Raw genomic sequence first — 18,406 nt, forward strand, 5'->3', positions numbered from 1 at the left:
TTTCATGTCAAAACCAGAGTGCGTTTCAACAGACAGAGGGTACCACTATCCTGCTGTGAGCAGCTTTCTTATAACTACCCAGTATGAAACTGATAGTATGGACTAGCTCTTTTGAATTAGTTGGTTTTGTTGTTTAGGAGTCTACTGGGTTGAATTCAGAACTGGGATGTGAACTTCTAAGTCACAAACTTGCTTTGAAGATTGCTGTTTCAGCCTTGCAAATGTATTTTAATTTGAGGTAATGAACAGCATTTTCAAGTCTCTAAAGAATCAAAAATTAAAGTCTCTACAACTTTATAGCTGTTTAAGAATAGAAGCAGTGAACTGCTTCTATTGAATTTTAATGGCTGACAAAATTCAAAATACAATAAATAACATTTGTCTGACAGCCTCTGCAGTCTAGAAAAGCACTGCCCACGCCATGCACCCCACATGTTATGTGGGCAAAAATGTATTTGTTACAGAACTCACCTGTGTAGGAGTGGGGGTCATTTATCTAAGAATTTCAAGTGACTGCCCACCTTAAAAGAGTTACTGTTCAAATTATTGGATATTCTGAATATATATTGATTTTTATATATTGATATCCAGAAACCCTTGTTACAGTTTTAAGGCCAAAGCACAGCTATTAATAGCAGTCTTGTTGCTAAAGTGGTGGATGGCATAGCTGTAGTTGTCCTGTTGATGCTTAGTAAAGACATAAGTAATAGAGCTGGCAATACTGAGGTACAGAAATTCGGTCACTTACTGTGGGGTATGTAGCTGCTCAGCAGTGCTCACAAAGGACCTTTGATCTCTTGTTACCACTGGTGTTCTGTTCACTTGCCTTGGCTTTTAAGTCTCTACAATGCAAATGAAAGAAGTGAGTCTCATGCAAAGTAGGTACTATGTCATGAATAAAGTCATAAAAGTTCATGTTCCTTGCTAACATGGTCAACAAAACCTGAAAATGTGTTTTGAGAGCACGCCTTCCCTATTTTTTCTGTCAGTCACTTTAGAGTAGGTATAGGCAACTTTTCTGAGAGCTTTTGTCAGGAAATAGAAGTATTTTATATGGGAAGAGAATCAGTGGCTTGCAGTTCTAAAAAGATGCTTGGATAGACAACTTGTGCTCGTACAATGTTAGGTATTGTCTAACTACAGCTCTAAGAAATATCAGAATTTACAAAACCTAGTAGCCACCTGTGATTAGAATAGAGCCACAGAATATGTGAATAGAGCCACAGAATTTGCTCTATTTATTTTTTTAGGAAAAGCCCCATTGGTTTATTTCACAGCCATGGCTTAGGCTTGTGATGTCAGTCTTTTATCTTGCTGACCTTTTATATAGAGATCATCATAGATTCATTTAGACTGGAAAAGACCTTTAATATCATTGAGCCCAACTGTAAACCTGACACTGCCAAGTGTTTTGCTCAACACAGAAGTATCTCTCACTTTGAAATGAATAGTTGTTCATTATCAGCAAAATACAGTTGTTTTTCTTGATACAGGCTGAACAGTCAAAAGAAGAGCAGAAACAAGGTTTAAGTGCTGAGAAATTGATGAGGAAGGCTTCTAAGGATGTGTGCCGGCTACGGGAGCAGAGCCAGAAAGTGCCACTGCAGGTGCAGTCATTCAGGTATGGCCTGTTCTGCTTTTCATGCCCTTTTTAATGTAGTGAAGTAACATGAACTGTTTCTAGGTATAACCAGACATGCTCTGTAGTATTAGTAAAAAATCCACATGGCTTTGACTTGCCGGAAACATCACAGGTTTCTAACATGGCTTCTAAGTTGGAGTTTCAGAGGGCCAGGCCTCGGTGACCTGCTCATGTGGCAGTTCAGAGGTGGTGAGGAAGCTGAGTGGAGTGTCACAACCTGTGTGACATCTGCTGTAGGCAGGCATGGAGTGTCACACCCTGTGTGACATCTGCTGTAGGCAGGCACATGTGTGGCTCTTGCTGTAGCTCACCTCACCCACATCAGGCTGACTGTGGGCTTTGTCATGGGAGCTCTTCCAGTGATGGCAAGGGCCTGAAACAAGTGGCCACTCAATGAGAAGTAGAACAGGATACAGTTCATCAGGAAACTCATTAACCACTACCCATGCCTTGCTTAAGACTTAGTATTTAAGAAAGATCTTGAATCCCTCCTCTGTTTTGTTTCCCTTCTCATTTTGGTTGTGAAGCAAACAATTACTTGAAGCAATTAATGAAGTGTTCTTGCTTAGCATAAGACAGAATGAGCACTATTTATCTTAAACCTTAATCCTCACTGGTCTAAATTCCTAAAAGACTGGCCAGTAAGTGGCAGGACTTGCAGCCTGGAGGCCGCACTTAAATATAAAGAGAAATATACATCTATTGATTGAAAAATGCAGTGCTTGCTCTTGCACATAGAAACAGTACTACAAGTTAATTTGGTTTGTTTTGTTAGTTACCACACAATTTCGAGTTTGAATTTTGGATTCCTTTATAGGAAATTTAAGTCAGCTGCTGAGACTTCTTTCCCTTTTTTTAACCTTTTGTGAGCAGTTGGAGAAATCCATAAGCAAGTAAGGGCCTGTGAGGCAGCATGTATTGCAAACCATAGCTGTAAGTGATACAGAATCAAAGCAAGAGAGAAAGGAAAGGGGTTCCTCAGCTAAGATGTATTACAGCTGAGTAATTTATCTGCAGCTTGAAATTCAGAGCATCCTGAAGATTTCACTTTTTGTGCATATCTTGAGAAAGGGTTTTGGTCAGTGCTGGTCATTTAAGCATCATCACAGACTGCTGCCTAAATCTACAGGAATGTGTAATAGTGCCTAAAACCCCATTCCCTTGCAAGAAGGATATCAAAAGGCTTTATTTTCTAGTCACCACACAACTAAGAAGAGAAAGTCAGTTTAGGTTGATTTTGCTCTGAGCTACTGTTTTTCATGGAAACTCCAGTAGAAAACATGGTTTAGTCTTCTGGATAAATACTTACCCCTGGAGGCTGAATTGTGCATGCCCTGCTAGTTAGACTTGTTACAGTGCTGTGGCCTCAGACTAATCACAGAGAGACATTTTTAAAGCTCTCAAGAAGAATGACTCTTCTGAGCTTTAATTTTTAAGCCCCCAATACTTCTCTTCTGCTTTCTAGTCTGCGGCTAGGCAACCCTGTATAAACTTGTTATGCTTCAGTAATGTCTCAGTTCATAGGTGACAGAAAAGGTAACAGCACAGGGGAAGCAACTGGAGGATGGGTTGACAATTCTGCTTCTGAGTCTTGCCCAGACTTGACTATTCCCCGCTTGGCCTTTTCCCATGTCAGGATAAAATGATTTATTTTGCCTTCTAATCCCCCCACTGAAAATATCATCATTGGAAGTTCAGTGACTGGAACAATATTTCAGTCTTATCATTGCAGTTATTAATGAAATACTGGTATTTTTTCTCTTTCGAAACTGGAACTGCTTTTTACATAAATCTGCGTAAGAAGGTAATTGTGTCAGAATGCTACATTTGTTGTAAATAAATTTTCTGTGTATTTTCCAAACCTGTGTTTTAAAGAATTATGCTCTTATATTAGCAACTCTACAGCAGATAACATTGAAGTCATGCCACAAATGGTAAAAAAAAAATCTCTTGTTTTCTTTTCTAATTTCAGGGAGAAGATAGCATACTTCACAAGAGCAAAGATCAGTATACCGGCCCTTCCAGCTGATGATGTATAATTATGCCGTTTCATTGAAGTGTTTTTTCCATTTGTTCATCTCTTTTCAGATGAGCTTTGTAGTTCCAGTGATCTGCTTTCAAAGATCTTGTATTTTACATTCACTATTGATATGTTTATTTGTAAAATAGAGTGAACTGAATTGTTGTAAGCTTAAAAAAATGGCAAAAAACCCCAACAAACAGAAAACCAAAGTAGATTAATTTTGGTATGCTGACGCTGATTTTGTACAGTTTGTGTGTATCGCATCTGTGTTTTTATTTTGTAAAGGTGGAACAAAGGAACAAAGACAAGCGTGTATCCTGTTGAACTGCACTGTGTTGAGAAAAATTATGTTCAACAGACAATTGTTTATCTTTTCACTATTTTCATGTGAGCAGACTGTGAAAATGGCTGTTCTGCCATGCAATACTTTTGTACAAGAGTGTAACTTTTATAGTTTAAAGTTAACCACAAGCGTAAGCTCCTTTCCAAAACATCCAGGCTGCCTCACAACAGCTGCTGCTTAGATTCATCATCCACGATGTAATTTTGTTTCTGAAAATAATTTTTTCTGGTTTTGTTTTTTTAATACTTTGTAGGGAGATAGAGAGTTCAGAGTTTAGTTTTGTGAATGTACAGTACTTTAACCTGCACTAAAAGGTTTCTTGTATCTGCGGGAGTGAGAAAGGCAAGGCAGACAAGTAACCCTAAAACTTAACTTTGAGACTACCAAAAGGGGCAGCTACTTTCTGAACAGGATGAATCAAATTCATAACACCACCATTGAAATTGGAATAGTTATACCCACTGTGCTCTTAAAACAGAGAGTTTTTCTCTGTTAATCATTTGTCCTAGGGGGCCGTATAATTGCCAGCTAGGAATAATGAAGGAGTGTGCTAGGTTTGCAGATCTGGAGATGCAGCATGAAAGTATTTATACCAGAAAAAAAAATCTCACATGCTAACTCAGATAACAGAAGTCCTGTTGGTAAGGTAAACCATTTTCTGAAAAAGCTCCTTACTAAAAGGCTGCACAAATTTTTGTACAATATATAACAATTTTTAAAATATAGAATTGACCCTGTATGCAGTTGGGGGTGCACATGTTTAATGAATAGATGTGAACAGCCTATTTCAAATGTCTTACATGCTCCTTCCTAGCAGGCTGCTTCATCAGAAGGCAACTTGGATGCCTTCTGTGAGAAGTTCAGAACATTGGATGTAGGTGTTGAAGCAGTCCTGTCTTGGTAAAGCAGTTGGGCTCATCTTCTGTGGGTATTGTGTAAGTAGGTGGATATTGCAGAGAACAGAAATATTTCATTTTCTACTTAGTATGTTGCACTCAGATGTATTTCATTCACTGGCTACAGTTTTCTTCCCCAAGCAACAAGCCACATTGCATGAACTTCATCTTTCAGAAATGTCATAATTACTTGCTGAGCAAATGGAAACAATATAACCACAATATGGTAGCAGCTGTCTTAGATTCAAAGTGACAATTCTGTAATGACAGGGCTGTGTAACACCCAAGGGTTTTCTTATGCACAAATGCATCAGTTCACTGAAATATAAAGCCAAACATGCTATTTTGAGCAAGATGACTGATTCAACATCCTTTATGAATGCCCCATTTGTTTTTTGTGTCTTTGGTTTGAGATAACATTCATGTTTGAAAGGTCAATTAAAAAAATCTGGAATTATTTAATGTAGAGGTGAAATGAAGGTTGACAGTTTCAACTTCTCAATTTGATTATATAAAGTGTTTGTAGAATGATATTTAGAGGTCTACTTTATGATTTTTCTTTTTATTTATTTACAGTCTTATTTATGTTCTGTTTAATATAGTTCAGTTCTGGCCATAAAAGTATTTGTCATTAAGGATGCTATTGTGAAAAATACTTAGAAGTGTCTAAATTCTTGCCCAGTTAGCTGGTTTTTCTCAAATGTTGAATAATTTTCCAAAAAAAATATTATTGTCTGATTTGTAAGCATATGGTGAAGTCAAAACCTGAGTATTGCTGGCTTTGGCTTACAAAACTCCTTTAAAATGAGAGACAGACATATTCATGCTCTTCATTTTCCAGATTTGTAAAGTTGAACATTTTTACAGGCAGCTTCTAACAATTCTGGGTTTGGAGTTTGGGGTTTTTTACTAATTCAGTGTGTCACACTTGAAACACTCAATAGAATAAGCTAAAATATTACACACAAATAAAGTCCCATCAGTGTAAAGTGATAAATATTACTCTTGGAGTGAAATTTACCCAATAACAAATGTAATTAGTTCTATTTCCAGGTACCAATGTCAGTACATTGAATATATCAAAAAGTAAATATTACTGGTACAAGAATATTTAGCCAAATGAGCAAAGTTTAGCAGAAATTGTAATATAACACAAATAATTTTAAGATTATTTTTCTTTTTACTATTGCTATGTTTATACTGTATTAAATATCAAATGCTCAGGACTGAACTAAATATTTAATCAGGTTATATTCTGAATGTGTTTCTGTTCTAATTTTGTCTGTAAGAGTATGCAAGTACATTACATAGATTAACTTGTCTCTGCACTTTTCATGTGTTTCAGTGATTGGAAAATACATTTTTTAACAAAGCTTTTTTCCAGACTAGTGTTTTATTTAATTCTTTTATTGCTCTTCTCTCTCTCTATATTGTCTTGCAGAAACAGATAGCTGCTACAGTTTTGTCAGTGTAAAATCATGGCAATTTATAGAAATTCACATCAATCACTGACAGCTGTAAGGATAAGTTATATGGAAACTAATTCATATACTTGAAGTTAGTTCTTTACATTCATGAAGTAAAAACTGCACCTGCAATGAACATGGTTGAGTCTCCTCCAGACAACAGCTCATTATTGCCCAGAAATACTGGCTTTCCTTAGAGAGAGAGATTGGGCAGGGATAGAGGTGGTCATATTCTCTCTCTCTCACAATGGAGAATCTTGCATTACATTACATAATGTCTGAGAACATTTAGTGTATGGTAAATGATACAGGCCCAGCAAACTTCATTTAAGCTTGAACTGCATTAGGTTTGTGTAGTGCATGGTGAACTGGTGATACAAACTCTTTCAGACTTCAAGTAATATTCTTTTGTAAAAAATACATAAAGCAGCCCCAGTAGGAGTTCTGCCATTTAAAATATGGTCAACTCTCCATTCAGGCCTAGAGATTAAAAATTTTATACTCACTCCTCCAAGTCATACCACAGAAACAAAATCTGCCATTTATCAGACTTGGGAGAAATACAGTGGTGGCTTAAATTGCCATAGCTCATCAATTCATGTCATTAAAAGTGGAAGTAAGTAGTGATTAAAGGAACTACTCAGTAAGAAAGAATCCCACCCCTGCTCTTGTGAACAGTAACCTGTCTGTTCAGCAAGTCTTTGTCTCTACTGCAAGCAAGATGTTGGAAAACCTACCCCGCCCTTTTTTAAGTCTTCCATTTCCAGTTTCCAGATGCTGATGGGCATCTTGTACATCTGCCATTGGATACTGCTCTCGTAAGTGACAGTCAGGTGATAAACAGATTGTGAAGAGGAGTAGAGATACCCCTAGAATTAGAATAAATCCACAAATTCCTATCTGGGCATCCCCTAATTCTTATCTGGGCAGAATCTCTGGGATGCCACTATTCCAAATCCCCTGGATTACAGTGTAAGCAAGGGACAAGGTCTCCAGACTTCACCTGGAGTATTCTTCCAAGTAGTAACAGCTTTTTTATCTTCTGCACTGTATCCTCCATCTTTAGACAGTCCAAACCAGGACTGGAGATCACAAGGCTCAGAAGTCCTAGTCCATTTTATGTAGCTAATAAAACCATGGAAATCTTGAATTCTAGGAAAGAATCAAAGTCTTTACACTGTGTTCCTACATCATTTCCCAGAGTCCCATGCTCCTAAGCTCTGGTGCATTTATGCCTAAATTGAGATTTTTCCAGCCTTGTAAGTAGTTACAGGTATCAGTTAAAATCCTTCCTAGCACAGATAACAGAAATCCAGCTAACAGTAGCCTGTGCCTGCTTGCCAAGTTCATTTTTTGCAATTACAGAAGCCCAAAACCATTGGCTTTTGCAGGCACTGTTCAGCTGAGTTCCTTGTCATACTCTGTCATAAATAAGCACAAGTTAAAACAATGCTCTATGAAGTACTTCTCCCTCCCTCCTGCTTTGCTTTGCCTGGTTCCACGTGCAGTGTTTGGGGGACTGGGACATGGTGTGGTAAAGCAGTAGCAGAATGGTGTGGCCACAGCTGGGCTCACTTTTCATTAGTTTTTTGTTGGATTTTTTTTTTTTTAAGAAAAGCATATACTTGGTTTTCCATCAATCAGCTAAAACATTACAGCAATTTTGCTCATTTTGGCATCTCAGTTTGTTTTCAAGTTCTATCATCACATTGATGCACTTCCACTTAGAGCAAATGATACTGTCTGCTTTGTGGCCAGTTAAATGTCACATGTTTAATGTCAAATATACAGCAACATGTTCCAAACATGAGTGAATGGAACTTAAGGGACCTCAGATAGGATGCATAATGACTCAAGACCTGTGTCAGAGGAAGTTAGCTACACTGGTTTTTAAAGCAGCATTTCTCAGCCTATTTTTGGTGCAAAAGTATGCAGGTGCCAGAAACACTTAGAATAACTTGTATGGGCAGTTTAATGTGGCAGACTGGAAGAACACAGCTTGCTGGGTCTAAGCACCCACACCATCACACCCCATGCACAAAAAGACAGTTGCAAAGCTTGCTACAATTTCAGAAACCTACTATTTCCAAATACACAGAAAAACCATTTGATGCAATGCAGGTATTCAGACTGTTTAGGATCAGACATCTCCTCTAAGTTCATATGTCACTGCATCAGTCAAGTGGAAAATTGCAACAGGGAGTCAAACTTTGTGGCTTATTTCACTGGTTACATAAAAAAGGAAGCACATTTTGGTTAAAATCCAAGCTGTAAGAGAACATGCATACTCATTTTCAGGGTTTTACACTGCAGTTAAGAAAGCAAAAGCACCTTTTCCATGCAGTCTGTGAACACGTCAGCATTTTGCTGCGAAACAGTTTTAAGCAGCTCCACAGGTGAGAAAACACACCACCTTCTGATATCAGTTTATGGAGAAAACAGAGAGAAATTTAGGAAATCAGCTGCATAATAAAGAGTCCTTTGAATTACTACCAGAACAAGATTCTGGCTTGCACAAGGGTTTGGAAAAGATAGGGCAGTATTGCTGTACTGCTTAAAACTTCCCATTTTAAGGCCTTGTTTCAGTTTCCAAGCATTGACACTGATCCTGCTGTTCTGCTACTGCATAATGGACTGAAGATGGATGGACTTCAGTAGAACAGATTGTGCAATTAAGTAGGGATCCTCCTAATATAAGACAAAATCCAGCAAGCCAGCCAACAAACAATGCTTCCCCGAAATCCCACCTGGGAACAATATCTGGTATATTCTCATCCCAAAATTCCTGGACTGTGGCATGGGCAACCCAGGAAACTGGGACAATAGCTGTAATCCCCGATATCCAGAAGAGCATTCCTCCAAACAGCAACAACCGTTTCTTTTGTTCCTGTTGTCTTTCACCAATTTTCAAACAGTCCAACCCAAATCCTGAGAGTAGAAGGCCCAAAAGCCCTGATCCATTGGAAAAAAACATCAAAATCCTAGAAATCCTGAGCTCTGGAGGCAAAGCTAGGAAAGAATCGAAGTCCTTGCATTGCATTCCACCTTCTTCCTGGACAACACAAGCTTGCCAAAGTCCCATAGTCCAGATCTCCAGTTCATTTAGTTCCAAGTTAAGGTTTTTCCACTGGGGTAGATAGGTGGTGAGACAGGACAGGACCCATCCCAAGAGAGAGACCAATATGCCACTTAATTGCATCACTGGTTGATAGACTAAGGCCATTGTAAGAGCAGAGTCCTGAAAGCTTGAGGAGAAAGGTCTCCCCAGCAGTTCTGTACCAACTGCTACCTTGAGTGATGGCGGAAGCTGTGATGATTTTAGGGCTCTGCTGCCCCAAATATAAGCCCTTGCTATTAACCCTTTGCAAGCTCTGAAACACGTTTTTGTTCTTCATGAATATAAAGTTTCACATAAAGGACGAAGGACTTCACTAAACCATGAGTTAGGCTTTCCGATAAGGATTTAATCTGTTACCTTCCAATTTGCTTGGTAAAATTATATCCCAATGCCTGATGATTACAAGCCTGAGGATGAACAAAGAGGGCTCTATGACCCCTCACCCTAAAACACAACAGAAATCTTTGTGCTTCAATACGGATTAATTAGATTTTAAGTGGTGATAAAAAGGCAGCTCTGTGTGCAACAGGACTTCATTGTAATAGCTAAATTTGAGATTTCAGGGATGTAAATCAAGCCTTGTAAAGAAAGGTAGACTGTTTGCCTATAATCTTTATTCTTAGGCTTCCTCAACATACATAATGGCTTATCTTCCACTGCCCTGTTTTATGTACCCAGCACTGTAAAAGACACTTTGTAAAAGATCCTTATGTTTCACATTTTCTACATTCATTTCTTTTAAAATGGGCTTTGTTTTGACGGACTCTTAAAGGGAAAAGGAGACGGGTATGGTGAAAGTACCATAGAAAATGAAACCCTAGACATGCCCTCCACCATAATGAACCCGGGCAGATCCTCAGCCAGTGTAAACTTTACCTGCCCCAGGACTTCAGCGACACCACGGTAGCAGCTTACACCAGCTCAGTGTCCCCTTTCCTAAAGAACCTGTCCCAGATGGCACACAGAGTATTCACTTAGCATCTAATAACATTTGGCACTCAATGCTCCCAGGGCCAGGAATGCCTAGCACACCTTCCTGATCAAAGCAAGATACCATTATGCCATTACCCCATTAGGAAACCCTGCTTTTTCCTGCTCTCATATCAGCTAACCTTGTGCTTGTCTACAGGGTCAGAAGGAGAACATCTATTTGCTGTTTCCCTTCCCACATGTAACAGCACAGCCTGTCTGGGAAGGAGCTGAGCAGCATGAACACATCTACAAGAGTATGACCCAGAGACGTTTTCCAGTCTTTATTTCATTTCCTAGATGTGATAATTTATTTATCTGTATATTTTAATTCTCAGTTGCTCAAAATGGGTTATGTGATGGGAAAACATAACACTGATTTTGAAGTTTTCCAAAATCCTGAACCATTATCATGGGTATCATTAAGAACTGCCACTGTGAGATGATCTCTTCTTCCTCATTTTTATAGGGAGTTTTAAATTCAAACCCTTGTTTATTTCCTGTCACAAGCTGTGAAGAACCAACAAAAAGCCTCCAGAAAGATGAGCTATCTCCCTTTCTTTTGTACCAACCCATTAGTTCGACAGCTTATATTTGATCAAAAAAATTACTATGCACAAGACCAGAAATCACCAATGATATAACCGACAATACCGGGAACAAAGTGGTGCAAGCTAGCCTGTAACTTTGGCCATCCACAGGGCAAAAGAAAAATCAGACAGATAAATCCTGCATTGATTCATTCTTGCAGAGACATGTATTTGGCCTTCTAGAGCAGAGAAGGTCAGAGTCCGGCTCGCTGAGGTTAAGGCCGACACCTCGCTGCATGGTCTGCCAGCGCCCCTCGGCGTCGTAAGGCCTCGGGCTGTGCTGGCTGCGGACTGGATCACTGCTAACGACGAGAAGGAAAGAGCTGGACACTCGCCGGGGGGCTAAACTTGGTTTATTGCAAAGCCCACGATGTCCCAGCCAATGACCAAGAACAAAGGATGCTTAGGGGTTATAAAGGGAAGGGGTGGACGCGGGAGGGGTTTACAGAAGACCAATAGGGGGAGAAGAGGGGATGAACTTAATACAAATGACATAGTGGAGAGCCCAATAGGTACCAGGTATGGGAGGGGCCCCGGGACCACAGCCAACCACAACACCCAAAGAGGAGAAGCTTCTGGAATGCTAGGTGGAGTGGGGGGGTGATTGATTGACTTGCCCCAGGGAGGAGAAAAAGCATACATATAAGGGAAAAAGGGGAGGAGGAATTATATAACCTAACAGATTGACAATAGAACTGGCAGGGCTGTGGCGGGAAAACTGAGGAGGGCAGAACCATTTTACACAAAATGGGGGGGAGCAGATACATAAAATGGGGGAGGAATTAAATGAACTTAATGAACACACTACAACACATTCTGCAGATTGAATATTTTCATATTTGGCAGTGTTGTTTCTGTGCCCTTTCTCTGTTCAGAGGAGGAATGCTAGTTCTGGAAATCCTTGTGACTTTCAATGAGAACCCCCATAACACCATTTAAATAATTTTCAAGATAACCATGATTTAGGAGTGATTCTGCTCCTTCAGGGACTACATGTTTATCTGACTTTAAAATCACGGTTACTGAAAAACTGTTATGGAAACCTGTTGTGCTTCTCTTGACTGTGAACATTTAATATTTTCTTCTCGGCTCTTAATTCCAACAATCAATATAGTCTGAGAACAGCATCCAGTCTGTGAAGTCCATCCATTTTGCAAATGTTGACTACAACAGGCACAGTATACCAGCCTTTAAATTATAGCCATCAGAAGCACTGGAACTGCTGCATTAGTAGGATCTGCCAATTAAGTTTTGCAATTTACTATTAACAATGCACTAACTTTGAGCAAGAAAAGCTTCCTTACACTATTCTGGATTATATGCAATTCTTGTTCTTTTGGAGGGGAGGAGAAGGTAACACGTGACTTGGGACTAGGATTGTAACAAGGACTGAAATGCCTTTACTTGGAATTTACTGATCTTACAAAAACCCACACCTGGACTATGTACATTCTTAGGTCAGTCACTGCCTTAGTCTTATCTCCCTTGTACTTCTTTCACACTTTTCCTCCCCACTGTTACTTCTTTTTCTACATCTAAAAATATGTCATTCTCAGAATACTTGTATTTGGTGGACTTGTTCCTACACATGTCAGAGTTACTGCAAAGCCTAAAGGGCTAGAACTGGGCCCCCATCAGTTTCTGTCCCATGGCTCAGAGCAATTGGAAACATAAGTCCAGGATTTACTGTTACACTGCTGTGACAACATCTGCCAGCATCTGCACAACCCGAAACAACAGATCATCTCGGGGGGGTTTCAGTGGAGATGGCCACTGAAAGACGGCTCCCAGGCGAGCAGGCAGGGAAGGTGCCTGCCAGGAACCTCTGCAGCCCGTGGCAGGGGGCCCATGCACAAGAGAGCTGCTCCAGGACAACTCTGCCCCTGCTCCCCTTGCCAGCCTCTGCAGCAAGCACTGGACATGGGCAACACAGGCTTGTCAAGAAGAAAAGGAAGAGCAGGTACAGCTATCACTGACCAGTATGCTTTCAGGTAAGGAAGGTGAGGATGGATTTAGAGGGAGTTTTGACTGTGTTTAGAGCATTTATTCCCCATTCCTTTTTCTGCATAGACTTTAAAGTCTGAGGTATGTAACGTACAGGGATACCAGCCTACAGAGGCCTATGCAGGTAAAATAATGCCTTTGAAGAATGCAGCACAGGTCATGATCAGGTTCATACAGGTTCAGTAATACTTTTCAAGTACTAGAGATCACATCATTCATTCAAACTAGCTTCAAGCATCCTTTTGCAAATTGATTTTGACTAGACTAAAGCAGAATCAGAGTGGTCAGTTTGCATATCATCTTATGTAGTTAAGTGCATTAAATTTTTACTCCCCATAAAATGATTTCAGGCTGAACACAAGGATTCTGAATCTCACTGCAAGTGATACATATTCTCTTTAAAAGCTACACTAATCCTGCTGGGAACCTCCACAGCCAGGGACAGATACACTAATACTTTATTCCCTGCAAAGGGAACTAGAGAATTGTTGTCTTTACACAGGTCTGGAGCCCACACAATTATCTCAATGTTTAATGGTCAGTGTAAGTGAAAAGAAATACTAAGTTTACCACTTTGTAATCTGATTAGGCAATTTAAGCCCCCAAAAGCAGAATTATGAGACTGGCTCTTTCCTACACTTTCAGTTCCTTTGTAAAGCATGTTCATGTTGTGGGCTTGTTTATTCTCCTCTAGTGGTCCAAAAAGTGTGTTCATCTGAAGTACGATTGTCCCCAGTACCATTGCCCAGACACTGCTCTTGTTTTGTGTATTTGAAGATAGTCCTGGAGTTCCCTAATTTGCTCTTGTTGCTCATTTAAATATTGGGTATTTTCATGAATCATTCCCAGATCATTCAATTTTAGATTCCCCTCTTACAGACATATGTACAAAATATGGAAATAAGAGCTAGTGTATAGATTTTCTATGGCAAAATCTCAGTTACAGCCAGTAAAACAGCTGCTGTCAGAAGCTGGCGAGGAAGTGTCTTCAGCATCTTACTATGAGTGACTTAATTCATTCAGCTGGGCAGTCTTTTGGTTTTCAACTTATTGCTTGAGCTGGAAGTCATAAGAGTTAACATTTCCCTACCCAACTAGGAATCCATTTCTCAGTGAAGCTGGAGCATCTTTTGGGTTTGCACAGCCAATGTGCTCTTCAGTGAAACCACAGAAACACAACCCTTACTGCTATCCATACTGACTTCCTCTAGTCTGCATCTAAGTGAGATATGACAAAAATTATTGTTTGTATTGGTAGAGCTTAAGGTTTCAGGGTGCTTCAGAGAGCATCACAGTACAGAAGTCAACTTCTCCCCGAGTATCTATCTGCATATTTCCAAATCTTGAGAGTCATAAACTTCACAAGAGAGTGACAGCAGGTACCTTTTGACCTCCCAATGATGTGGAGCAATCTAAATTTTATTTATTTATTCCTAAAGTTAGTATGGTGGTTCTTCTGCTTGAGTTCCTCTGTGTCCCTCATTGGAATTACAGTACTAGGTTAGACATAGCCTCACACAGAGCTGGAAAGGTAAATGTAGTAATGTGAGAAGTTCAGTGAAAGCAACACAATGTCCACTAGTATTGCCCACTCCAATGTATGAGTGGCACTTGTTATACTTCTTCTTGAACCCTAGTGCAATCCACAACAGCAGCCTTTAATTATGGGCACTTGGAAACCACTGTGAAAGCAGGTAAGGGGCAATACAGAGAGGGGTATGCCAGTTATGAAGATAATGACAATTTCCATCTTGAAAAGGAAAAAGAGAGTAACTTTAAACACACAGAGTGAGCTCACGGTGTCATTACACTTTCACTAAAAACTGAACTCAATATTTAAAGGTGATGATTTATAAGACCACATTATTTGTTTCTGCATTACATCTGAAGACACTGCCACTCAGTGAATGGCGGGACACTGCTAGAGCAAAGTCACAAACCCAAACAACTGAATATTTTGTGGAGAATTTGGAGCAGAAAGGAACAGTCCAGCAGAGACAAAGGCCACAACACCTCTTCTGATCCACCCCCCCAGTGTAGGCAGTGAGGACAACCCAGCAGTGCAGCCCCTGCAGATGGTTCCACACTGCCAGGGCCAGCACAGACACAGCCAGGCAGGGCTGGGCTGAGCACAGCAGGAGAAAGTGAGGATTTAGCACCTTCAGGAGAGCCACGAAGGGACTGCAGAACCCTCTCAAGTGGGAAAAGGCTACAGCCATCACTGTCCTTATGTCAAAAGGGCATATTCCCTGCTTTTCCGTATTGCAGGGACTTCCCAAGCCCACATACCTTCCCTCTTCAAACATTGGTTGTAATTCACTAAGCAACTTTAGCAAGAGCCTGTTAGGCATGCAAAAAAAATGTACTTCTGTGATTGAAAGACCTTGCTAACAGTTTCACTTCTGTAAGATCAATCAAAAGCTTGAAATAGGATGTCATGTAGAACTAATGGTAGTTGCACAAAATCTAGAAGGGAAAGGCACTGAAAGAGTCAAGCACAGCAACATGAAACTGCCGATTTCTGCTTTAGGGACTTATTCAAAGCATTGAAATGAGAGAGGGTAGATTTGCCATCATTACACTGGAAGAATAAAGGATGCTTTAAGGCTCAGTACTTCAACCTTTGCAAAACTTTTCCATCACCATCCCAATGCAGACTTCAAAGTGAGGGTTGACTGGGTTAGAAAATTAGCCTTTTTCTTCAGGGAATTATTTTTGATATAATGTCAATACAGGAGATTACTATAAGTATGAAAACTCATGTCAGTTGAGCAGTGATTGGAATGTGATTTCCTTGAATGATGGAAGTCTAAGAAACTAATTTCTGAGCTGTGAAATGTATGGGCTTATTTATCACCATGGATCCCTCATTGGGAGATTCTGGTTTAATAGAGTGTTACAGATATATATTTATATAATGCTTTTCATTTCACATCTGCAGACAATTATTATAATAAGCTCTCTCTCATTCTTTAAGATATGTTTCTTATTATCAGTAAACTTATGAGAAATTACTTATAGTTGCCAGTTGAACCTACATAGGAATTGTTACTGCACAAGTTGGGACTGCAAAGGTGATAGAGACTTGCTAACCATAAATTAGAAGATTGCACACACCTTGTAACAGCAATCTAGCCAGAATGTAACACAAACTGTAAGTCAAGGAAGTGTGGGGCACCTAGGGCATTTTGCTCATTTGCCATATTGAGATTTGAGGGAAAGGGAGGAAAAAACCCAAACAAATTTATGGTTGTTTGAAATATGATTGTTCCTTAGATTCTAGTGCATTAAATAGGTTTTGCCCTTTACCTTTTAAGGTTCAGAGAGCTAGGAAATGCAAAAAAGGAAGATCCTTCCTCGGAAGCAATTGTTCTCTCTCACACTACAATATCTTTTCAATTAAAAAGAACACCAAAAAATGTAACCAAACAAAAAAAAACCTACACACACAAAACCCCAAACCAGCTTTTCTTCCCTTTCTTCCCTCACAGGATTTCATTAGAATTTAAGTATCCCCTCAGTAATGAAATCTATCTAAGCAAACCTATTGTTCAAAGAGTTCACGACATCGTGTCATTAACAAATTAAAGTACTAACATTTTCAGTATTAAAGCTCAAATATACACTTCACTGTTGTCCTCTGCCACATTCATCCTCACCCCCTTCTCTCTACTCCCTTCACTTTCCCTACTTTTCATCAAGAAAAGCTGAAACATCACCATCTCTTCAGGTTCCTTCAGCAGGGCAGAGAGGAGGGAGTCAAACCAAGGTGCCCATGGCTGCTCTGGTGGAAAGAATGGACACACGGAAGGAGGGAAGGCAGGATAGCATTTTCCTGCCTTCACCAACTGCAGCCACCCAGCAGCACCCTCAGTCAAATGTAAGGTTTTCTGTGTTGCTGTTCTGGTGGCCTGGAAAGGCCCAGGGATGGCCTTGGAGAGCCGACGCTTCAAAGGACGAGGAGAGACTTCTGATCTTGTCTTGGTCTTGGTGTTTATTAATTGTTTATCTAAAAGATTTTCTTTCAGCCCGACAGAGGTCTGCACAGCAAGTCAGCCATGGGCACACTGCGAGCCCCCGGGGCGGTCACTTATCTTTATACCCTAAGTTACGTGTACAATATTTATCATTTTACTCCAATACCTTCTACCCTTATTAACCGGTGCACTTTTAGTAATGACCAATCCCAAAGTGCCACCACCACCACAGAAGATGGAGGCCAAGAAGAAGAAGAAGAAGGACAGGACACGCCCCAATTCCTCCATCTTACTTCTTTAGACCCCCCTGTACCAAAATCCTAAACCCTGTGTTTTACACTTTAACTAACTTATCCCTTCACCATTCACCCAGTGGAATCCTCCCAGCCTTCATACAGGTCTCATCTCCTGTGTAGGATCAAAGTCCAGCCACCAGACACTTCTGGCAACATTCCAGGATTCCCGAGCCCCCCAAGGGTGGTCTCGGCCTCTCTGCACCTCCATCCTGAGGTGCTGAGATCCCACAGTCAAACACTGCCCACAGAGGTGAAAGGGGTGATGCACAGAATCCACCAGCCCATGTAATGCCCCATGTGCTGCAAAACTTGATATAGCTGAGACAAGCAAGAGTGCAGGAGTTCCAATGAATGCTGCTGGGGAGATTGAGACAATGTCTGCGCACATTTCATATCAACCCAGAGAGAGAGAAATCCTGGAGCCTTCTAATATCACACCTCTGCAATGGTTACGGGATAGTTATTTCTACTTTTACTAACTGACGATGACTGTATCTTGGAAAGGTACTAAGCATCTGCTGCATAGTATTAGACACTTTCCAAACACGTTTGCATAGAGGTGAAGGTTCCTTCCATCCAGGAACTCAAACATTTAAACAGAGAATGCTCCATCCTCAATGAAAGTCAGTGAAGGAGCTCAGGTTCCAACTGCAGGAATACAATTATGAAGATGATTAAAATTGGTATTCCCCAATATGAAGATAACCTGTCTTCACTTGAGCAGGCATTGCTTTTTATTCTTTGGCCTATCACAAGAGTCTGCTTTTAACTTATATGGTACCCTGGAAGAGATACTGAGAAAGTGACTATTTTGAAATATACTCAAGTTTTTGTATTATTTGTACAAAATTCCATGCACAAAAAGGAAGTAGCTGCATGAGTTAAAGGACTGTACAAAGACATGTTACTGAGCTTGGTATACACCTGCAAAGCTACATTCACTCATACAGGAACAGCAGTAGTATGCAAGGACAAGCCAAAACTTTATCCAGCCCAGCAGGAAAAGAATATAAAAACATGGTGAGGATAGATTGCTGTTGTCTCCATGCTCCAGTGTAAAAATCTCCGAGTCTGAAATTTAA

The 18,406-nt window shown here is 40.1% G+C and overlaps 2 protein-coding genes and 1 pseudogene across 3 annotated transcripts in view; 1 reads left to right on the forward strand and 2 right to left on the reverse strand.

Moving 5' to 3' along the window:
• WWC2 (WW and C2 domain containing 2) overlaps nucleotides 1-6,226 on the forward strand; it is a 94,459-nt gene extending 88,233 nt beyond the window's left edge. For both annotated transcript variants that reach the window (XM_058803105.1, XM_058803106.1), the window contains 2 exons: nucleotides 1,494-1,621; nucleotides 3,615-6,226. In XM_058803105.1, coding sequence (XP_058659088.1) covers nucleotides 1,494-1,621; nucleotides 3,615-3,681 — 195 coding nt within the window. In that variant the 3' untranslated portion in view covers nucleotides 3,682-6,226. The remainder of the gene's footprint in view (nucleotides 1-1,493; nucleotides 1,622-3,614) is intronic.
• An 834-nt stretch (nucleotides 6,227-7,060) lies between these two features.
• Nucleotides 7,061-7,720, reverse strand: LOC131557258 (claudin-22-like; annotated as a pseudogene).
• A 1,219-nt stretch (nucleotides 7,721-8,939) lies between these two features.
• LOC131557142 (claudin-22-like) lies at nucleotides 8,940-9,593 on the reverse strand. The gene has a single exon (XM_058804193.1). The coding sequence runs from the start codon at nucleotides 9,591-9,593 to the stop codon at nucleotides 8,940-8,942; it is 654 nt and encodes a 217-aa protein (XP_058660176.1).
• Nucleotides 9,594-18,406: the final 8,813 nt, after the last annotated feature.

This window comes from Ammospiza caudacuta, chromosome 4, assembly GCF_027887145.1.
Source record: "Ammospiza caudacuta isolate bAmmCau1 chromosome 4, bAmmCau1.pri, whole genome shotgun sequence".
Taxonomy (NCBI): Eukaryota; Metazoa; Chordata; class Aves; order Passeriformes; family Passerellidae; genus Ammospiza; species Ammospiza caudacuta.

Bases quoted from the DNA above. Each gene is read 5' to 3' on its own strand.
- LOC131557142 (XM_058804193.1), bottom strand. From the start codon at position 9,593: ATGGCCTTAGTCTATCAACCAGTGATGCAATTAAGTGGCATATTGGTC.